Source organism: Malaclemys terrapin, chromosome 8 (assembly GCF_027887155.1).
Source record: "Malaclemys terrapin pileata isolate rMalTer1 chromosome 8, rMalTer1.hap1, whole genome shotgun sequence".
In the NCBI taxonomy this organism is placed as follows: domain Eukaryota; kingdom Metazoa; phylum Chordata; order Testudines; family Emydidae; genus Malaclemys; species Malaclemys terrapin.
In genome coordinates this window covers 75,423,066-75,447,281 of record NC_071512.1, presented here as the reverse complement: position 1 = coordinate 75,447,281, position 24,216 = coordinate 75,423,066, and the positions used below count along the sequence as shown (strand labels likewise).

Here is a 24,216-nt window from a genome sequence, read left to right as displayed (position 1 = left end):
CAGTGGATCAAAGCAAGTCCGATATAACGCAGTTTCACGTATAAAGTGGTAAGATTTTTTGGCTTCCAAGGACAGCGTTATACCAGGGTAGAGGTGTAATTACTGACATTACAGAAATGTTTTACATGAATAAGCAGAGAGAGCATGTTCCAACCAGCTGTGTAAAGAGGCTGAAGCTCTGTGGGAATGGTGCATGGCACACCAAATTTATCATATAGCTCCTCACTTTGCAGACAAGGACAACATACTGGCAGATTAGTTGAGCAGAGACTTTCATGATCAGCACAGGTGGGTCACTTGGGAACTCTATAGAGAATGACATTCCTTCCCCATGGGAGTACCTGGAGATGGACCTATTTGCAACAAGACGTAACTCTAAATGTTTGAGGTATTGCTCCAGGGCAGGAGTGGACAACCAGTCCATCTCTGATGCATTTCTTGTAGACTAGGGAGTAGGTTTCCTCCTCTGTGTCCCCTCAGCCCCAAATTCTTCTAATTCAGAGTTCTCATGAATATTTGAACAAGAGAAAGCTAAAGTTACTTTGGCCTGTGTGAGACAATAGCAGTTGTGGGATCTACTGCAACTATCAGTTTATCTCTCTCCCTGGAATTCCAGCCTCCGGGCCCAGCAGAGGGTCAGATTTGCCATCTAGGCCTCCATTTGGCAGAATAGTATTTCAACAGATATAGAATAGTTCTGTTCTGAGCAAAAAGCACAGGAATTCTGTTAAACTCCAGAAAGCATCAACTTTTACAATCATAAGTGGAAAAGGTTCTCTTTGTTGGCAACTAACAATAAACCTAGATTCAGTTCCTATTAAATCCATACAGGAGTATCTCATTAATCTGAAATGCTTGGGACTCTCCATATCATTGGTAAAAGTACATCTTGCAGCCATGTCTGCTCACTATAGCTTAGTTGAACAAAATACCATATTTAGTCATGATATATTAAAAAGATTCGGAAGGGTTTAATGAACATCTATCATCTCCATCAATCCATAAACTTGCCAGTATTTTTTCCAAGGCTACATTCTTAGCTTTCTCTAGGTAAGCTCCATACCTTGGATGCTAACAGAACATTAGCCTTCTATATGAATGGCAGAAAATTGCCTGGACTGTTTGTCCCTTATGGGGAAAGAGTAAAGTTTGGGCAGTCACATCCCAACACCTTTCTACATGGGTTGGACTCTGTATTGAAGAGTGTGTTAAATACACATTTTCCAAAAGAGCTTAGAGTGCACTCTGAGAACAAAGCTGCATCTGTACAGCTTTTACTTAGCCTCAATTCATACTTCATAAAACATTCCTTACATGTGGCATCTAGCTCAATTTGGTAAAGCAGTGTTACAATCTCTTTTTAATGAGACCTCCTTGTATCACTGTACAGAGTGAAGAATACTGCTTGCCAGACTCCTAAGAGTGGGAATGTGCATAGGCCATTCAAACAACAAATGAAGGTTATTCACCTGTAACCAGAGCTCTTGAAGATGGATTCTGCATAATGACACTCACTTCCCACCTTTCCCTCTTTCTCTGAGTCCTAATTACAACTTTGGACTTCAGGTGGTAGAAAGAACTGAGAGGGTTAGCACACCACGTACGCTTTTATGGCTTTGCCCTTTGAGGAGCCATGAGGAGAGGTGCAGGGGGCACAAGAGTGTACCGGTGGGCACTGCTGTTAGAAGGTTCCATCAGTCCAAGCTACAATTTCAGCACATCCCAAGAGTAAGAATGTGCTGAGGTCCTCTTAAATAGCTTGGTTACAAAAGAGTAACTTTCATTTTCCCCTGCACTCTAGCTGTCAACATGGTATCCCATGATTGTGATTTTAAAAAAAATCTTTCTCACTCAACTGGTACTTATCATCCCAAACTAAGTTTTTAAAAATTAGGGCAGGATAGGAGACATAAAAGGGCGTGTTTAAGAATGTCAGCAAAGGTGCTGACAAGCACTCTTTATTAGCTGACCTTATTATGCCTCAGTATGCCAGGGGACTTACTGAGTTTCAACTCCATTCCCTTGCCAGCTGCCCAAGGCATGAGGTGATCCTTGCTGCTGGCCTCCCTGGGGCAGCAGATGTGTTCTGTCTTTGGAATCAGTCTTCCTAATTAGCAACTTCTCCTCTCCCCTCACCCAAATTTCCATGATGCTACTTGGCTGGGTCAAGCATGAGTGACCCGGCAGGAGGGGAATGGTTTGTGATGTTTGTATGTCCTATGCAAATTTAACTTTTTATTATAAAGGCTGGAACTGTACATCATTTTTTATGTTTACAGGGGTGACCCTTCAATTGTGAAACTGAATATTGCTATTACCACAGGCTACCTCATTTCTGGTAATTATACGTTGTCTATATCATAGATATATCTAAATTTTATTCTGAGGATGTGATGAGCTTCTATAAACAATATAGGGTCCAGTGTAGTTTTTAAAGCTACTGCTGTGTTTGTGGGCAGTAAAATGCCTGGAGGCAACCTGCTAGTGGAGGAGAGAGATGGAAATACTGCCTTATTGGGTGCTGAAGGAACACCCAACAGTAGTGTGGCTACTACTGCATGCTGTAAGATGGTCCAGTGAACACCCTTCAATCCTCAGCTCTGGTCCTTCAGCCAATTCAGAAGGGGTGGGAGTTGTAACCCCAACCCCTTTTGGGATGTTTACTGCTGCTGGCAGCTTTAATGTCCTCAGTCTCCCCTGTGCCCATAGAGTGCAAGCGGCAGGTTTTTAGCAATCCCAACAAAGCTGGGGAAAACAGCTCCATACTTACTCCTCTCCCCATTGTCCTTGTCTTCCTACACATTTTAAGCAAGAGTCTGATCCTATGTGAAAGAGGTTGAAAATATTTTTAATAATTTTATCTGGTGTGGCTGTCATCCTTACATACAATTGCGCTCTCTTTCACTCAATTATTTGTTCTTAATGACAACCTGTGTCAGGTTATTTATCTTTTGTGATCACTGGTGGATTATGACTAAATGAAGCCAACAAATCAAAAGGCTCAACAAATCAAAGAGCTAATGTTTTTAGCATTAGGGGTCCCTGCCCTGCTAATAACATCTGCTGCTCCACCATTCCCATAGTGGACCCAGTCATATTTTGGCAGTGTCCTCAAGCCCCTTTCTCTCTGGGGTTCTTGATACAATTATTGTGGGCTCATGAGTCCTCTTCCAGACCAGAACCTAGAACTGGGGGCGGGGTGGTGGTGGGGTGTCCCTGGATCTATCCTTACTCACAGTGTACCTCCTGCTAAAGCTGTGGCCAGGCAGCCGCCTTCATGTAGGAAATATAAAGATTTCTGAACATTTTTGGAAGAGCTAAAATATTTTAACCAGTGCTTAGGCCTAATTTTTCCTCTCACATTTAATGTCCATCTGTGGAGCCGGGGGGTAGGGGAAAGGATACAGAAGTCTTGAGCTTAGAAATGCTGAATTCAAAGACAATTCAGATTTGTTTTTCTTTTTGTGGGTTGAGGTGGACGCCATTTGCCATTAAAAATATATGCATAGCTCAGATAACCAAAAAGGTTTTTCCTTTTAGATTGCAGTAATACTGAAAGCTTTAAAGAGAAATATTATAGTCCTTAGGTAGCTTATGTTGTAATAATTTAATGTTTTTTTTCTCTTACAGATTTGTTTCTTATTACTTACTACTGGAAGGCAATTGGTGATAAATTTTTTGTAATTCATCACTTGGCAGCTCTGTATGCCTACTACTTTGTACTGGTGAGTGCCATATTTTTCAATATGCTAACAAGCAGACAAGATAGTGAAGGGTGAACATCACTGCTCTGAATTTAGGCTGTTTGTAGTGTTTCAACAGTGTTGCCCCAAGAAACTCCAGTTTTTGTATTTCTACATACAAGTAAGGGTATGTCTACACTGCAGCTGGGAGTGTGCTTCCCAGCCTGGCTGGACATACATGCGCTAGCTATACTTGAGCTAGCCTATTAAAAATAGCAGTGTGTCTATGGTGGCTCGGGCTAGGCATCCAAGTACAAACCTGCCTGACCCTTCTCCTCATGGGTACGGACTTGTGTGGCTAGCCCATGCAGCTGCGGAAACACAGCTATTTTTAGGACACTGACCTGAGCAGAGCTAGTGTTTGCCTATCCGCACTGGGAAGTACACTCCCAGCAGCTGCATAGGCATTCCTAAATACACACAGGCACACTTACTTTAAGACCTTAAATCCCACATAGATTAACAAGGGCATAATAATCTGATATCCTAAAATCCATTAATTAGACTTTCATTGGAGGCTTGTGCATTCATGTCCAGAATTCTATTATATGTGTCTCTTCATCTCTAAACAGTAAATCAAACAGCATGGATTTAGCCAGGGCCGGCTCCAGGCACCAGCTTAACAAGCAGGTGCTTGGGGCGGCCAAAGGAGAGGGGCGGCACTTGCGGCAATTCGGGGGCGGCAGGTCCCTCACTCCCTCTAGGAGCGAAGGAACTGCTGCTGAACTGCCGCCGCCGATCGTGACTTTTTTTTTTTTTTTTTTTGCTTGGAGCGGCAGAAATGCTGGAGCCAGCCCTGGATTTAGCTAAACTGTGAAACTAGGAAGTAATGAGAGTGTGTCTAAAACTCCAAAGCTGATGGATTCTAATGCTGGCTTCAGTAGCTCAAGGAGGTTGATCCCAATTTGGCTTCTGAAATAGGGTTTATTATGTAAGTTGTTTAAAAATCAGTAGACTAATATTAGAGATGTATAGAGCTACATAATGGTAGCATACGTTGTTCTTGGTGGTGTTTTTCTATCCATATTTGCAATTTTAGTAAATTAAGTTACAGTGACTCATTCTATAAAGTATTTCTCAGTGTTATTTTTTGGCCACCAGATAAAGGTTTGAGTTAATTGACCCAGTATGTGTTTTAAACTGAACATTTTTTCTCTTTCACAGATTAAATTACTGTATATGCCTTTTAGACTGTTTTTACAAAGTTAAGACTACAGCTTCATTTCTAATATAAAGATACTTTCTCTACGAGTTTATTGCTTGTCAGTACAAAAATATGCTCAGTGTTAAAATGCTGTAGCTTAAGAACATTTCAATGTCTCTCACCCTCCCACTCCCAAAACTCAAATGTCTTCAGTTTAAAACATGACACTTAGGTGACTTAAACAAAACCATTAGAATTTACCTTGACAAAAGGTGTTGTGAGAATTTGTTATTCATAAAAGCACTTTGAAGGTAAGTGCTCTGTCAGTGATAATCAGTCAGAGACTAACAAATTTATTTGGGCATAAGATAGTCTCTAAGGTGCCACAAGGACTCCTCGTTGTTTTTGCTGATAGAGACTAACACGGCTACCACTCTGAAACCTGTCACCATGTTAGGTGACTTAGACTCTGAGTCAGCAAAACACTTAAGCACATGCTTAACTTTAAACTCATGGGTAGTTGCTTTGATGTGCTTAAGTATCTTGCTGAATCAGGATCTTAATACAATCAGATTTTTTTTTAGAATTTTTTTTAAATCTTAAGAAAACTTTCCATGAATGTCACCAATTAAGACGAATTTTCAAAAGGATTTTTTTCTACATATACAGCATAGTTTGCAAAAAAAAAGTCTGAATAATTCCAATGACCTAATGTTAATTGTGTGCTTTTTACAAATTATTTCAATACATTTTTATGCAGTACTACATAATGGCTGTGGAGGAGCTAACTTGAGCTATCAACTGATATCTAATACATAAGAGTTTATTTCCTGTTCCTTGGCGGGGGAAGGGTCTGTAATTTAATGTCTTTAGTTTAAACATATATAATATTTTAAGGATATAGCTGCAGCAAGAATATATGGCTGCTTACATCAACAAAAGCTGCAAAATTCAGAGTGAATGCTGAAAATCTGCACTTAAACAGCACTATTTATCTAGGTATTACAGCACATATTGCCTGTAAAAACAACCTACTATTCAAAAGCCTTGTAATAATTTTTATTTCATCTTGTATTTTGCACAGCTTTACAATTATTAAATGTAATTTAAAAATCTCAGGAAACTATCAGCTTGCTGTCTGATCTAACACCTCCTCCCTTTGTAGGAGTTTTGACCCTGACTTCAAGGGGATCGGGATCAAGTCCATAGCTGGTAACGCAGAATGTACTACTCATCACTTGCATGTACAAGAGAGGTTTGACTCTGCCAGATATTATCACTGACAGTGCACTTACCTTCAAAGTGCTTTTATAAATAACAAATTCTCACAACACCTTTTGTCAAGGTAAATTCTAATGGTTTTGTTGTTTAATATGAACGACGATGCTTATATATTTACAATTCTCTTACCAAATAATAACAGTTTCACTAAAGCTCGCAGTTTGTGTTTAGCATCTGCCTGCTCATTAACACTTTTTTTTTTTTTTGTCATAAACTTCCTGCTGGGGAATAGCAGTAAAATAACAACTCTTATTGAGATTCTCCAGCGCTAATCAAAATGCTATATATTTATAAATATGTAACTCTTTTACAACAGCAACTGGGATTTTTAAAACATTTTTTTAAAGTTCAACTTTCGAGTATACTGAATGTAGTGTATTAAAAAATAACTATTCTATGTAGCCATCTAATCTATCCCAATACAGTCAGCAACATGCTATACACGTGCCCAGGTGAAGTATTACATAAAAAATACTGTGATTTAAGACTTGAAATAAACCTCCTTTTTTTCATATTGTACTGTGTTTTTTGAAATTTCTAAACTGTTTGCTAGTCTGTACCAGCATTGTCCTTTTGCATACCTTCTTATGAAAGACTCTAATTTTATGTCAAGAATATATTGTAATTTGATAAAATGAATGAATGAAACATTGATGCTCTTGTATTTCATACTTAACTCTTGGGTAGCACTTGATCTGTAGATCACAGAAGAGGTAAGCATCATTTCCCCCATTTTACAGATGGGGGAACTGAGGCACAGAGCGGCAAATTGACTTGCTCAAGGTCACCCCGTAGGCTAGTGGCAGATCCAGAAGTAGAACCCAAGTCTCCAGAGTGCCAGTCTAGTGTTCTATCCACTAGGCATCACTGCCCATCATGAAGTTTGGAACAAATATTTGTTTAAAATGAAGTACTTCAGCACACTTTGGAAGAAATCCACATAACATACAAGGATACATGCACATTTTAATCTTCCAAATCATGAGTAACAGTGAATTTCATTTTATCATAGGCTTATTACTCCCTAAAAGTGTAGACAATGGTTATAATGAGGATGGGGTGGGAGATTGCAGCTGCACTTCATTGTTATTGCTGTGTACTGTTCTCTCCATGTTTATTTATGTATACCTAATTACTAGGTATATACCTAAATACTAGGTATAAAACTGGTGTCAGTTTAATATTTTAAGTTGTGAATTTGTAACTGGACATTTGACTTTAATCATCCACAGACGTTCAGAAGTACTAAATATTTTTTAAGTTAATGGCAGTTTTAAATATAAAATATCTGTTGACTTTTCAATGATCACTACAGTTTGGGGTTGTTTTTTCGGGGGGGAGAGGGGGGAAGGGGGTAATATGATTTCCTAGCAATAGCATTGGAGCCATTCTTCTTCTTCTAATATCTTTGGATCTTCTGTCTCAAAAGGATAGCCACATTTTTACCTGATCCAGACTTGTTGCATCTAGTAGACCTTGAAATCACGGCGCGGGTGCATCAAGTGATTTTGAAACCTAGGAATTAAGATACAAGAGGGGATATATAAAGGCAATTCGTGATGGAGAATTGACAGTATATGGCTTCTGCAGATCCTACTTCTTTGAAGTCCTTACCCAATGTTCTGAATTTGGTGAAAGGAATGAAAAATTATGTGGATTTTTGCACTAGACATTTTAGGTCTGTGAATAGAGTTTCATTCATTGCTTTCTAGATGGTTTGGGGGCTGCTTGTTCCCAGGCATATACTCCCCAGTAGTGTGATTTTTGCAATGGAAAGGTGCTCCAACTACACTTGCAAATGAGTAGCCTCTGTCAGAGCCCCTGACACTCCAAAGACACTAGAAGGAGAGACTGAGAGTGGGGGATGGGGGACGGGACTAAACAAAAGAGGAACAAACAGATGGAAAGTGCGAAAGACTGAAGGAACCAGAAAAGGGATTAAGTGCAGACTCTGTTTTGATTGTGATTGGGATATGATTTGGGAATCATTGGTTTAATGAGATGAATTAAAATTCTTAATTTTTGTAAAACCAGATATTTGATACAAATTATTTAGGTGACATGTACAGCTGCAGGAAAATATTTAAAATAAATCACTCTCTGTCCAAAAGTAGATCATAACTTTTAGCTGTAGCTTGCTGCACATAGGAAGAAGACAAAACAGCCAAAAGCTATTGCATGTTATTTTCCACTTTTTATTATATTTCCAATGCATTTCCACAAGTCTGTGATCTCTAAGTGTAGTATATATATATCCAGTGTTTTTTCTTTTTTACTGTATAAAAAAATCCAATTGTGATGTTAATAAAAGGGATTAAAACTTTTTGCCCCACTTTACTTTTTTCATATTTTAGCCCAACAGCACTTTTCATTGTTAATGGAACTCTGCCCTATTTTGGCAGACTTCTGAAATTAATCCTACTTTAATTTATGTTGGTGTCTCTTTAATACCTGACACTTACTTTGTTAATATTTAACATTGGTGGTACAGTGCTTTGAAGATGTAAATTGTTGTGTGTTAAGTATTTATTAAAGAGACACTGTCAACTTTTTGACATAGGCTAATTTTAAATGTTCCAGATTTTGGTATGGAATCCTTTAAATAAAATGTCCCAGAAAATGTAATTTTAATATTTTTTAAATGTGATGTAGACACTTTTCTTCTTTCCTGTTGATAAGGGTGCCTTTAGCAAGAAAAAATTGACTTTACTGGGTGAAGAGCGGGATTGACTAGACACAAAGTGCTGTTTGAATACACAAATTAAACTGAAGGGAAATAGAAAATCCTACCCACTATAGTTAAAAGTAATACATAAGAGTAACTGATTTCAGTTAGTTTTTCTAAGTGCATAGATGACCACAAATCCCATTGACTTCCAGTGGGAATGGTGTTCCTAAATCACTTAGGCACATTTGAAAATCCCACGCAATAAGTAAAAAATTTTCAGAGAAATTACATTTCCCCCCCCTCAAGCTGATGATATTCCTCGTAAGTAAATATGGAGAGAGCAACTAGTAATCAGTAATACAAATATATCAGCAAGCTTTTACTTGTTACCTTCTTCCTGTAAACATCAGGAGGAGGCTATATGTAAATAAATGCTGAGGTTGTCTTTTTTGTTTATAATAAAGTTAAAGTTTAACATGACTAATACACTTGACTATTAATGCCCCACCCTGATGTACACAGTCCTAGCAGGAGATGCGGAAGGAGAGGTGGACGCAAGAATTCATACATTGTGGGAATGGGGGTGTGGGAGAGACCGCAGCCTTCCCATTGGCTTGGGATGGGGGAATGGGCTAACCAGTTGCTCTCTAACCAGGTACTCACAGTGCTCTCTCTCACCCCCACTTATTGAGACTTCCCCCCAGGGTTTTCAAAAGCCTCTTGTTCCAGCTAGTTGCCCTGCACTCGCTCCTCGTAGTTGTAGCATAACAGCTGTGTTTTTAGGATGCTGCAAGTCTGACTTAACTGCCTGCTTTTGGATCAGTAAGGAATTTTTCCCATTGGACCTACTTGGCAAAAGTGTGGTAGATTTTTTTGCCTTCCTCACAGCATCATGGAAGCACAGTTAGGTTATAAGAATTAAGATTTAACAAGTTTAATATGAGGAAAGGAAAACTGTTTTAGCTTTTTGCAACTTGCAGCCAGTGTCCAGTACAGATAAAGCTACAAGGGACCAGTTCCCAGAGGTAAATGAGATCCGGGATTTCACTGGTGATCCGTTTGCCTATGGGAAAAAGGGGAGACAAGAAGTCTTGATGCACGGAAGTCCTCTCTTGGTAACTTTTACACCTTCTATGGGTGGGGGGTGGGAAGGGGCAGGGGCTGATAAAGAAGATTCAGAAATAAAAGTACCCTCAGTTATTGGTTTTATGGTAGGAATCCTGTAACCCTGTACTGGACTCAATTAAATGCCTGGTATGTGAGAGTAGGGGGTGGCATATAATGCTTTCCCCCCATGTTAAATAAAGTTGCTCACTGCCACTTGAAATCATTCCATGTGCCTGTTATGATTCATCTGCATGTCCAAATCTTTAGTTTGGATTTAGTCTCAGGATTCCTATTACCTGGATCAGAGAAGATGAAACTCTGTTTCTAGCTGAAGATAATAGATGTATCAGTAGAATCATGGAACTCTGGGACCAGATTAGAGAAACTCAACAATATTATCCCTTGCAGGGTCAGTCATATATGCAAAGAATGCCAAATATTTAATTTTTACTGTCTTCCTTTAGTTGCAATGACAAAACAATTTCCAGAGATTTAAGAGGTAAATAATAGGATTTCTGACAGTGATCTTGGTATAAAAAAAATCATTGTCATGACTGAATCCAGGTTCAAATTCTGCCCTCAGATATGTGCATAAAATTCCCATTTACTTCAGTGCAAGTTGTGCACATATATCTTATGGCAGAATTTGGTCCTTAAAATGTAAGATCACTGGATGTACAATTTTTCTGTTTTTTATACATGCTGAGCACACTAATAGAACTCCTACAGCAATACAGTGGTCATCATTAAGAAGTCAATATTTGCCAGCAGTTATTCCCTCTTTCCAAGTATAGGGGAAAAACAGTGGCACCTCACATTCTGCTGTTTGGCAAGTGTTGATGAATGCTGCCTTTTTGATGGGTTCCAGTATAGAATTCAGCCTCATAAACTGCTTCTCCCACAAACATTATTTAATTGCTTCTCTTAGGAGCGTATGTTGCTGCCAAAAAGTAATAGAGATGAAGAATATATCTTTACTCCTCTGTAGACAGAAAAAAACAGCACAGATGATCACGAGTGGAAGATTTGGTTATAAATGGAAACCTCAATCCAAAGTTGTACTGGGTAATTTGACAGTTTACAAAATGCTCAGTTTAATTGTGCAGCTGTGCTTTGGTGCCATTCTGCCAGCTGCAGATTACCAGAGGACAGCAAGATTCTAGCCACATGCCCTTCCTCCAACCCATCCCCTTTGCTGGGGGCTGCAACAAGATTAGAGTAGAGCTGTGCATTCCCCTGAGCTGAGAGAATCTCAGCTGGCTAGTTATGCAGGATTTCCAGCTCTTTTGCAGTGATGGAGCACTGCAAAAAAGTTGGAACAGGACCAAGGATCTGGCCTTCAGTCTCTGTTTTGGCAAACTAACTAACTTACTAAAACGAGTGCTCATTTTCTGTGAGTTTAGTATGGTTCTGCTGGATTTATTTAAAACATGAGAAATTCAAAATATTCTTGAATCATTTTAGATAGTCACTGTAAAATATATCCTTTTTAATTTATCATAACATATCACTATTTTCATGTTGATTAGGGAGTGCCATCATTTGTTAGCCAACTTTCTGCATCTGTTTAATCTGCCACAAATAACTATAAGTATTTTGAATACTTGGTCAATGACTTGGAGTCACAAGACACATTGCATATTTCCCTGCTTTCTTAATTTATCACTAAAAAAAATTCAAAGGGCAGCAGTATTAGATGTTATAAATGATTTACTTTAAAGTTTTATAAAGAGGATTATGAAATTTATTACATTTACTTGACACTTTCAGTGTTGGTAAAGTATTTGAGAGCCTATACAATTTCACAAATGCTGGGAAGCTTTAACAAAATGGAAATGGTCAATGCGTTCTTCAGATTAAATTTATGACCAAAGTTTACATCCCTGATTCTTCTTTTTAATATTTATCTTGCTATATAGGGGGAAGGAATGTTGGCATATTTTGGTAACTTTCGTCTGCTTGCAGAGTTCTCTACTCCTTTTGTGAATCAGCGGTAGGTGGTTGTTAATTATTTTACTTTAACTTGTGTCTTGCCTTGTTAGATAACTGAATTTAACTGTAAATAACAAATAGAAATTTGATTCATTTTCTGTAGTCACACTTCAACATAACCAAATTTATAAGCTGGAAAAAGCTTGCTTGCTATGAAAATTTTGGGCTATTGTACTCCTAGAATTATGTTCCAGTGCATTCCAGAGGAATTCCTCCTTATTGTAAATGGCATTTTGTATGCAACATGAAGCTGGCATAAATCTTTTGAACAAAAGAATATGCAGAAGTGTATAAGTTAGATGGGTATAAATAGGTTATTAGATAAAAAAGTATGTAATACAAGTTTTCATTTCCATTATGGGTTTCTAACAGCATCATGAACATAAGAAGAGGTTCCAGGTAGCTTTGTCATTGAGTGAAATTGTGGACTTGTATTATAGATTCATAGACTTTAAGGCCAGAAGGGACCATCGTGATCATCTGACCTCCCGCTCATTGCAGACCACAGAACCTCACCCACCCATTCCTGTAATAGACTCATAACCTCTGGCTGAATTACTGAAGTCCTCAAATCATGATTTAAAGACTTCAAGTTACAGAGAACCCACCATTTACTCTAATTTAAACCTGCAAGTGACCCGTGCCCTATGCTGCAGAGGAAGGAATAAAAATACCCCCATGGTCTCCGGCAATCTGACCCCAGGGGCAAATTTTTTCCTGACCCCAAAAATGGTGATCAGTTAGACCCTGAATATGTGGGCAAGACCCACCAGCCAGACACCTGGGAAAGAATTCTCTATAGTAACTCAGAGTCCTCCCCATTTAGTGTCCCATCAGTGGCTGTTAGAGATATTTGCTGCTAGCAGTCGCACATCAGCTACATGCCATTTTAGGTAGTCTCATACCATCCCCTCCATACCCTTAGCAAGTTCAGTCTTGAAGCCAGTTAGGTTTTTTGCCCCTACTGCTCCCCTTCGAAGGCTGTTCCAGAATTTCACCTCTCTGATATTTAGACACCTTCATCATTGTTCTAGATTACTTGAGGTCTATATTTTATAATACTGCATGTGAGTGTCTGACATACCTTTACAAGTTGCAAAGCTGTGAAAACCTGTAATTTAAAGATTCATGGACTCTCAACCCTAAAAAGGACACCCTAGGTTATCTAGTTCACTCCTTCTTTCTCTCCTCCTTCCCCATGGAAACACTTGTGTACATTGCAGAAATGATGGGGAAAAACACACAAAAACTATAGTAGATAAAATATTAAAACATCTAAGTAAGGCCATATTGTGGCTAAACTTAGAAATGCCTCGAAACAGAGATTTCACACTCTTTCCTTAAGTGTACTGTGATATAGTAGTTTGGGGTAACCAGATCTACATCACTAAAGGGGCTTGCTACCTACCTCACACACCTTGGTGGAAAACTCTGGAGAGAGTGATGGGGGACAGCATAGTTTACATAAATATTTAGTATTTATTATGAGTGATCTCAGGTCACAAAAACCATCAGGAAGAAGTAAGGAAGTCTCTCCTGTAGCCATGTTTCCTATTAAGAAAATTTTGGAAAAATCAGAACTATCTTAGTCAAATAATGCAGAACAATTCCTGCATGCTGTCTTAAAGACTGCATTTCCCCCCCCTTAAACAAATCCAGCAATGTCTTCCCATCCTTGATTAAATTATTCCACAACCCAGTAGACACTAGCAAAAATGCATATTGGTAAAATCAAATTTACTCTTGTTTCTTCAAATTTCAGGGTGCTAACTCTTATCTTTCTTTTTAATCATCTTGAATAATTCATCCCCTCTCTTCTAACTCTTTTGGTACTCAGAAATACAGTAGATCTGATTTTCCTTCTTTCACAAGCCTTATGTATCCAATTTCTTTAATCTCCCCAAGTGTTGTGCTCTAATTTGAGCTATGTTTCCGGGATGAGCAATACAGAGGTCAAATGTCTTCAGTGGCAATTGCAAGAGCCATAGTCAGAGTGGGAAAAGGGAAGACTGGGTCAGGGGAGATAAAGCATATTGGAAGCTATAAGGAAGAAAGATGCAGAAAGATTAGGGCAGATGTTTTATTGGAGGTTAAGGAGTCCTTGCCTCATTCTACTTCGATATTCTGAATAGCTCTCAGCTGTGTTGTTGCTAGGCATCTGTGCTATGCTGCTTCTTCACAATCCTCAAGTGCTCTGGCATGCAGTAGAGCAGCAGTTCTTAAACTGTGGGTTGGGACCTCAAAGTGGGTCACAATCCCATTTTAATAGGGTTGCCAGGGCTGGCTTAGATTTGCAGGGGCTCGGGACCAAAGCCCTAGGGATTCAGGCCGTGGGGTTGGAGGGCGAGGGCTTCAGGTTACAGGCCCCCTGGCAGGGGCTGAAGCTTTTGGGCTTCGGCTTTGACCCCTTCCTAACCCGGCGCGGTGGGGCTCAGGCTTTCTCTTTGTCTCGCCCCCGTGGGGCAGTGGGACTCAGGTGGGCTCTGGCTTCAGTCCCCCCTCCTGGTGTTGTGTAGTAATTTTTTGTTGTCAGAAGAGGGTTGCGGTGCAATGAAGTTTGAGAACCCCTGCAGTAGAGTATAGTATGCTGCATAGTCTCTAGTAGTTCTATGAGAAGGTGCCATGGCAGGGTCTGCCTCAAACATTGGGTTGGCAAGTTCAGCTTTTAAGTTAGGGAGAAGGGGTAAGATTATAAAGGCTACTTTTGATTTGTTCAGAAACTGCCAGGTGATGATTCCTGCTTTAATCTATCAATATTACTTCTGTACTGAGGAGTCCAGAGGAAAAAGATCCAGTTGTGGTCTTATCAAGGTTATATAAACAGGTATTATTACCTCCCTGGGATGAAATTCTACCCCCATTGAAGTCAATGGGAAAACTCACATTAACTTCAACGGGGCTAGGATTTGACCCCGATCTTTCAGTGGTATCTGTACCAATGCTTTTTTTTAGGTTGTGATATGAAGCATCACAACATATCATATCATTAAAGATAGATAATTTACTTTAAATGTTTCTTTAAAAGTTCCTTGACTGAGGCCAAGTGTCCTCAAATACCCAGAATTATTATTTTATCAGACAAACAGGAATCTCTGCAGAAGATAGTGATAAAGTTTATTATATTAAGGGATTTATTGTTCCATAAATTCATATATATAACTTTAATTAAATTTGAGGAGAACCAGACCTCGGAGACAGTAAGTAATGTAAATTGTTCAGAAAGATTAGTTTATATTATATGTCCTTTTGTTGTTTGTACTCTACTATAGTATTAACAAAAATAACACCAAGCTGCAGTTATAATATACAATCGCATTTTAAGCTCAGAATTCCATTGACTTATATAAACAACTCAATTATCACTCTCATGATTTGGCTTAAATTCTCACCAGAAGGGATATAAAACACAGGTCAACTTAGTTCAACAGAGAATTCTCTTTGTAACATATGAAAGTCTCTTTAAATTATTTGTACCTTACCATATCCTTATTTTAATTTTAAAAGAACATAAGAAATTTGTTTTGTTTAGCTTGTCAGTTTGAAAGTGCCAGAGTTGAATGTATAGATAATACAACTCTAAAGGAAAACTGTAACTAATAATCTTGTAGCCCAATTAATGGTAGCATGTAATGTTATGAAATAACGTACTTGGCAAGTGAAATATTTTCATCCTCTTTATTTACAATAATTTCAATTTTTAGAAGAAAATTTAAAGATAAAATGTAGAATGATAAAACTATAGAAGAAAAATCAGACCATTGTTCTGGATTTTAGTATCAGTCTGGCCTCTTCTTATCTCCATCTTGCAATTAGATAAATATTGGTATAATATACCTCTATAATTTGTATTTTGAGAGAGTAATTTTATGACTCAAATGAAACTATTTCTGGAGATCTGTAAATACGAATACTACTGAAAAGAGTTTGTTCAGTATTCCTAATGACTAACTTAATGCAAAAAAAAAAATGTATAGTACAGGACACCAAAGTCTTGCTCTTATAGAGCAGATTTCTGCTCTTTGAAAGATGTATGCTTTTTTTTAACCCATCTGACAGAACCTACATTGTTTGAAATAGCTGAGCTATAGAATTGAATTGTCTGCCTAAAATTTAAAGGTTTAAACCACAGTCTAGCAGAGCACTACTCTGCTCACTTCACAAAAACCACTATCACAATTTGCTTCCTTGTTGGCCATGTCGGCATAAAGACAAAGATCTGAATGGACCTAGAGATTGAACCTCCCTCTTCCCTAGTGATGGTCACTCTTCTCAGCTTTAAGCACATAAGTAGAATACTGAAGGTAGTATGAACTGCCCTGACACTGTCTGTGGTATATCTGTTCTATAGTTAGTTCTCCAGCACTGTCTAATAATCCAGCACTTTCACAAGCATTACATTCACTTTTTAAAAAATTACAAATAAACTGCACAATTGTTATAACAGTAAATAGAGGTTTTACTTTTTCTTAAATCATTATCTTGCATCTCCTTTTTGTTCTTTGGCAGGAGGGATAGCTCAGTGGTTTGAGCATTAGCCTGCTAAACCTAGGGTTATGAGCTCAATCCTTGAGGGGGCCATGTAGGGAACTGGGGTAAAAATCTATCTGGGGATTGGTCCCGCTTTGAGCAGGGGGTTGGACTAGATGACCTCCTGAGGTCCCTTCCAACCCTGCTATTCTGTGAGTCTATACTGGTTTCTGATTTGGGCATGTCCATATACAAGGCAAGTTTAATTTCAGCATTGATTTAGTCAGTGACGGGCAAGGCATAAATTGGTTGTGAGCAGTTGTTCTATTACCATTTTTTCATTTATTTAAAAAGCATTTATAAATTAATATGCTGGCACAGCACAGTACCTAATCATCATCTTGATGCATATCTAAGAAAATATTTGACTTTGATTATCTTACTAGGGATCTATAATGTTCAGTCATATCACAAGTATCTGTCAATATGGCTGTGCCCCTTAGTAATAAATTTGTAATAGGCTATACTATTAGTTTTACAAAGTGAAAGTTCTAACAATCATTACATCTGTTGCTTAATGGTCAGTAGTTTTAGCTGATTATGCCTTCAGAGGTTCAGCAGTTAAGCTGTTTTCTATGGTTTGGTCCTCTCTGTCCTTTCTCTGACCTGTCACTGCTATACAAATCTTTAATGGGGTGATTTTATTGTGTGAATGAAGGGAAAGAGAGGAACATACAATAATGCAAATACTTCCTTAAGAAACCAACCCACAGGTTCTACTTGCCAGGCAATAGACTACATGTAATAGTTACACCTCTCTAGTAGGGCATCAAAATATAGAAAACCTATTCAAAATTACTCCTGCACACTGACATTTTTCATACAGCTAAGCATTGACATAATAATGCAATGCAACTTGTAATGTTTAGAGCTGAGGTTTTGGCTTGGGACCAGACTGATCTCTAAGGATCTTATTAGGACAGTAACAAGGCACCAATCACAAAAGCCCAAATCCAGCAAATGTGAAATAACAGATGGGGGTCCTACCTACAACACCAATTCCAAACTTCTTTCTTTCCCTAAAATTAGGCCCTACCAAATTTACGGCCATGAAAAACTTGTCACGGACCATGCAATCTGGTCTGCCCTGTGAAATCTGGTCTTTTGTGTTCTTTTACCCTATACTATACAGATTTCACAGGGGAGACCAGCGTTTTTCAAACTGGGGGTCCAGATCCAAAAGAGGGTGCAGGGTGGTTGCAAGGTTATTGTAGGGGGGAGTCGTAGTATTGCCACCCTTACTTCTGCGGTGCTGCCTTGAGAACTGGGTAGCTGGAGTGTAGAGGCTGCTGGCCGAGGACCGAGCGCTGAAGGCAGCAGCACAGAAGTAATGGTAGCAATACCATACCATGCCATCCTTACTTCTATGCTGCTACTGGTGGCAGCGCTGCCTTCAGAGCTGGCTCCTGGCCAGCAGTCACCACTCTCCAGCTGACCAGCTCTGAAGGCATCACCGCCACCACCAGCAGTGCAGAAGTAATGGTGGCAATCCTCCTATAATAACCTTGCAACCCCCGCTCTAAAGCCCTCTTTTAGGTCAGGATCCCTACAGTTACAACATTGTGAAATTTCAGATTTAAATATCTGAAATAATGAAATTTACAATTTTTAAAATCCCATGACAATGAAATTGACCAAAATGGACGGTGAATTTGGTAGGGGCCTTAATCTATAATTTTGAGGAAGTTTGGAGCTACATTTCTCAGCTCAGTTTCACTTCTAAAAAAAATGAATAGCAGTTTCTTATCAGGCAGTGCAAATTAAAATGTTCAAAGAACAAAAAATAAATTATTTCACAGTAGTTATTTTAAAGTTAATTTACAAAACAAATTATCCATGCTCAACAGCAATGGTTTACAGCCTGTGGTCCGCAGACCCCTGGGGGTCCACAGATTATCTAAGATTTCCAAAGCCTCCATTTGACATTTTTTAGGGGTCCACAAATGAAAAAAGGCTGAAAACCACTCCTCTACACTACAGTAATAGCAACTAACATGTACACTTATTACATATTAGTTTACAATTCAAATTAGGAGATTATTGTACATATTGTTCCTTAAAATATTGTTATGAAACTTTTTTATGTAGTAATGGAAATTACACGATGCTTTGCACTAAGACAATTAACAGGCCTAGAGAGATTTTAGATGAAGCCATAATAGAAGGCAGAATTTTAGATTGGGAGGGCTTGGGGATAAATTGATGAATAGTGACTGGTCATAAGAAGGGATTTGAAAAATCTGAAACTTTTTGGTTTTGTGAACACTTCTCTCTTGCAGGTGGTTCTTTGAAGTGCTGGGGTACCCCAAATCTTCAAAAGCCAACATCATCAATGGGGTGCTGATGACGATTGTGTTCTTCATGGTGAGGATTGTAGTCATGCCTGTTTATTATGCCGACGTCATTTCTGTGTTTGGAACAGAGGCTTTCCACAGAGTAGGAATTGCAGCCCAAAGCGCCTGGATTATCTCTAGTGTTGTCTTGGATGTGATGAACTTGATGTGGATGGTCAAAATTACAAAGGGATGCTACAAAGTTATTTGTCTCATTGGACAAAAGGAAGTCAAAATACGTAAGAATGGAAAATCTGACTAGAAATCATATATGTAAAACTGAACGTCTCTATAAAGATCATTTGGGTTCATTGAAACAATGCACACTTTTGCCACAAAATGCTCCTCTAAGGAAACAAGGTATTGCCTCTTTATTGATCTTAACCTTTCTCTTGCCACACTGCCTGCATGCCCAGGGTCACTTCATTTAAAGACAATCCCACTCTATGGAATGGGAAACAATGGCATATGACATACCGTATGTATAGGTTCATACAAATGAGTCTAGCTGTGTGTTCCAAGCACTTAACTGACAAATGAACTTCAAAAGGAACAGACTGATTAGTTGGTGGTCTTCTATCAGTATGTTCCTAAAATGTTTTCACTCAGGTTTCTCAATGTGTTTTTTAAAGCCTGTGAATGTTAGGATCTTTTGTTGTAAGTTATGCAGATATGGCAAGTTTCCTGCCATGTTTCTGTGATTTCTCTTATTAGTATTTGATGTTAACAATCAAGATTTCATCCTTGACAACTTTTTATTTTTTTGCAACAAAGGCTAAGAATTTAGCTTTGATGCTATGAAATATTTTACTGACTTTCTGCTGCCTTATATGCATGGACACAATCTTTTGGGGGATTTATGAAACAGTTTTACAGATATTGGTATAATGTATTGTTTTATCTTTTAAAAAATCTTTTATGTGGAGGGATGACTGTGCTGCTGTGCTAATGTACTTCTAGTAGTATTACTGTTAAATCTGATCAGAATTCTGTCACAAGTTAACATGGTAAACAGTGTGTGCAAACAAACTCATTCTTACTATAGTGCTCTCTCCCTGTGAAGGCTGCTGCTGCTACTACTTTTGAAAAGTATTGCAACTCTGCTTCTAAATGTATTATTATTATTATTTAACCAAGAGACTTCTAGGGTGTAAACAACTTAAGTATAGGAGACTAAATACTTTTGTATATGTGGCTATGTCACAGTAACCCTCTCCCCTCCAGAGCCATCTTCTTAGTATGAAAATGCTCATATTCTGCTCAAATGCTTATATAAATATGTATTTGTCATATTTTTCTTGTTATTCATATGGCTGGAAATCTGAGGTGCTGGCCAAAGAAAGCCCATCTTGTAAGCAAGAAGACTTATCAGTGGACCCAACAGAGAATAGTTTCCTTTATTCTCTTCAAAACTGTTGAGAAGACCTATAGAGTGGGTCACAGAAGCAGCTAACATCATCAGGGACAACATTCTGTTTTTGGATCCACATAGTCCTTGGCAGATATTCTGCTTTCTCTTCAAGCATAGAACTTCCAGTGATGTCTGTGGGAGATGGGGAAAATTAGAGCATGTGGAAAGATCAGAATATGAAAGAGATGCCAACCTGAGAGAATTGTTTCCTCCCATATAACTGTTGTGGAGCCGCTAGGTGTGTTTGTGGTGGTTTTGTTTTTTGTTTTGTTGTTTGTTGGAACAATGCTTTCTTCACTTGATTTGTCATCACTTGCGGTTTGTGACACCATCTGCTAGTATGTGCTGCTGAAACTGCTTTTTCACACACTAGTGTGGTGCTATTACATAAAAACATTGTAGCAAACTACTCAAGCAACTTATTTTGTTTTTGTTTCTTAACATTTGTCAAATTCTTGCCCTGTTGGGATATGTTTTTGTGCTGTTCTCTTTAGCAACACCCCTCAAAGTGAAATCTTCTTTCCTCTAAACAAATGCAGGTGTCTGGCTATTAGTTAGTGTGGGCTGGAAGGGAGAGCTGTAAAACAAACAAAAAATTTCCAGGAACTAGCTGTCCCTTTATGATTTACTGAGGGCTTGTCTACACTTACAGCTTTGCTGTAGCACTTAGTGAAGACTGCCTACAGCGATGGAACAGCTTCTCCTGTTGGCAGAGGTACTCAACCTCCCCAAGAGGTAGTAGCTATATCAATAGGAGAAGCCTTCCTGTTGACATAGCACTGTCTACACTGGAGGCTAGGTCGGTATAACTACATCGCTCGGGGTGTGGATTTTCCACACTCCTGAGTGCTGCAGTAATACTGACATAAGTTTGTCGTGTAAATCAGGGTTATGCCTCCTTAGGTCACCAAGAAGACTCCACAAACTGCTAGCAAAGGTCTTTTACATTGTCTGGCAGTATAGCCAAGTCAGTTGTGGCTAAAGCAGCTCAGTTCTCCTCTTTGAAGAGTACAGTAGAGCATTATATGGGCTGATTTAATACTCACGTTTACAGGTGTAGTTACATTATTTAACTAACAGTAATTTTTTTCAGTACTATCTCTTTATTTTTCAACAGGTGGGAGGCAAAGATTGCTAATGCATTCTGTTCCTTACACTATATTCTTGGCAGTCCTGTTGCCTTATTATGTTAGATGAGTTGTTCAGTCCTAGAAAGCATAGTAACTGAAGTGAGTCTTTTGTTTTCTTTAATTGTCATTCTTGAATTAGCACAGTGCCTTGTCTTTGGTACCAATAAATTCATATTATCAGTCAATTGACCTCCATTACATTTTTTATTAAGGAAAACCTTTTTATCAACGTGTAGTTTCAGATACTTTTTAAAATAGTGATTTAATTAAACACATCCTGCACAACATTCAATATGCACACAAAGGCAGTTCTATTGTATTAGTGTTTAAGATGGTAACTAGGTAACTAGTGAAAGAGATTTTTTGTGCTCTGATTCAGTAACTAAGTATGCACATTTGTAATAACTTATGTTTACATTTTGGTTCTCTTAGCCAGTTTCAAAATCAGAAATTTAGTAGACTCAAGAACTTCGGTGAAAATACACCTTGAACATAGAAGTATGATGTTTACTAATTCTGAAAATAAAATATGGTAGGATGAAACATTTTTTCATAAGGAAAATGATTTTACAGCAAGTAAGGACTTCATGAAAACTGCATTGGAAGTCCATCCTTTTTTAAGCATTCATCTTTAATGGTATTTGAATCCTACATACAGTAAGTTAAATTCCTAATTTCCAATGTAGAGTCTTCACTAGAGCTATAAATTTTTAAATGGTCTATTCTCTTTATTCTCTATTATACATAAATCATAGATAGTGACTAAGAGAGTCAGGTTTATCATAAAAATATGAAAGATTATATTAAAATTAGATTGGACAAAGTCCTAGAAAATAAAGTGTGGGGAACAAGCTACAGTGGAAGAGGAATGGGCTAGATGACCTACTAATCCATTTGGTCCTAATAGCTTTTATCCTCTATGATTCAATTACATTGTTATAGAAGATCAGCAAATATATCCAACCATATTTGCTATGTCCATTTGGTTTGAATTAAGTTCTGATTTATTTTATTTGGTGTTACAAGTTTATACTATAACCACACAGCAGTTGTGTGCTAGAATCATTTTAAAATGATCATGAATGCCAACGTGTTGGGCAAGGACAGAAATATGCAGACTGCACATATGTGATGGACAGACTACACCTATCCTTTATTTTTAGGGCTCCTTCACAGGCCACTAAGATTATATATGATGCAACATATTATATAATACTGACACCAGTTGCTGTTTGTTCCTCTGCTACACTCATAGTTTAGTAGTTACATTTCTCTATCTGAAATATCAGTCTAAAACTGGACAGATTAAATTGTCCCCTTTATTCAAAGTAGAATTGTTGCTAGAATTTGCGATTACAAGCATCTGTCTTTTAAAGAACTTACGATTAATATCTAATACACATATGCACCTTAGTCTTGCAAAATTCTATAGGTCCGTGGTGAGCAGCGTGGAGTTTTTTGGTTTGTTTTTTTCCCAGGCAGGGGGAGGAGGAGTTGCAGGGGGTTTTGGTGGGTGTATGTGTCTGGGGTGGCAGTTCTGAAAGTGTGTGTGCAGATGTGCAGACATTCATTTGGGACTAGATTTTTTTCCTTTAGGATTTTGCCATCCTAGGAGGTAAAAAGAAGTCAGTGATTCCCTCTTTGAGCTGAGAGGGTAGTAACCTGAACAGCCTACTGAAAAGCACAGCTTATTGTTCACCTTTCTGCTGCCATCTTTGCATTCAGCAAACTCTACTGGCTGAGATATTAAGAGAGGATACCATGCCACTTCCCCTTATTAAATACTTGGTACTCAGTGCTGTAGAGGACACAACACTGAGGGTATATCTACAGTGCAATGCAAGCGTGGGCTCAGACTCAGGCTTGAGCTCTAACCCCACTTCTGTCTACACACAAAGCTGACTAAGGCCAGTAAGCCCCTGGACTTAGACCCTAGGATCCAGCAAGAGGGGTTCATCCAAACCCAAGTCCCACTAGTCCACAGTGCATCATTTTGTATTGTGGATGCAGCTTGGGCCTCAGTCCCCCAGACTCATGTCCTGATAGTCTGCCAATTCTATCACACAGTCCCATGGGCCAGTGTTCCTTGTTTTTTCTATCTCAAAACTAGCCAGTTGACTCCCAGGAAATGGAAGCAACCCCCCATGTTCAAGTACAGCTGCTCAGTGTTTAACATTGTATTCTGACTGCTGAGCTGCAAACAGAGTGAACCGTCTCCTGCGCTAGCTATGGCCACCAATAAGAAGTCCATTGCCAAACACGTTGTTCCCTGGTGACAGGACTACAGTCAGATATTGGTTAATATCTGGTGTGAGGCAAGCAAGAAGTTTCTCTTCACTACAAAACTGCAGATGAATTGGCAGCGTGGGGGATTCACCAGACTGGTGGCCAGTGATGGGAGTGAATTAAGCAGCTCAAGACTATTAGAAAGCCAGGGTTGAAAACCACACTTTTAGGAACTCCCCAACATCCTGCCTCTTTTATGAGAAGTTTGACGGAGTGTTGGATACTGCACCAAGCACTGAGCCAACAGCAGTTCATGACAGCCTGGTCAGCCGGGATGGTGACCTTCTGACCCCTGAATTACTCCTATATTAGAGAGGAACCAGCAGGCACCAGATCCAGCTAGTGAAGTGACTTGTGCTCACACTGGTTTCCAAAGAGGTTCTGCCACTGGAGCAGCTGCAGCACATGCTGGGTCCATACTCAAAGGAGCTGTCTGATGATCCCCCCCTAAGGGTGGAGCCTGCTCCAGAACTGGCAGCAGAAACAGAAGAGACATAAGTAGCCCCAGAGCCTGGTATGTTTCTGGCTCCATGTTTGTTGCTCTTAATATAGGAATGGGAGGAATTTAAGATTTATGACCCGATTCAAAATGTA

At 38.8% G+C, this 24,216-nt stretch overlaps 1 protein-coding gene across 4 annotated transcripts in view; it reads left to right on the top strand.

The window, feature by feature from the left end:
• Positions 1-24,216, top strand: part of TLCD4 (TLC domain containing 4) — a 97,749-nt gene that overhangs the window by 64,930 nt on the left and 8,603 nt on the right. For 3 of the 4 annotated variants that reach the window (XM_054038344.1, XM_054038345.1, XM_054038343.1), the window contains exons 4-7: positions 2,280-2,338; positions 3,631-3,725; positions 11,863-11,936; positions 18,742-21,521. In XM_054038344.1, the coding sequence (XP_053894319.1) occupies positions 2,280-2,338; positions 3,631-3,725; positions 11,863-11,936; positions 18,742-19,057 (544 nt within the window). In that variant the 3' untranslated portion in view covers positions 19,058-21,521. Of the gene's footprint in view, positions 1-2,279; positions 2,339-3,630; positions 3,726-11,862; positions 11,937-18,741; positions 21,522-24,216 lie in introns of those variants that run through there. The other variant, XM_054038346.1, reaches the window with a different exon arrangement.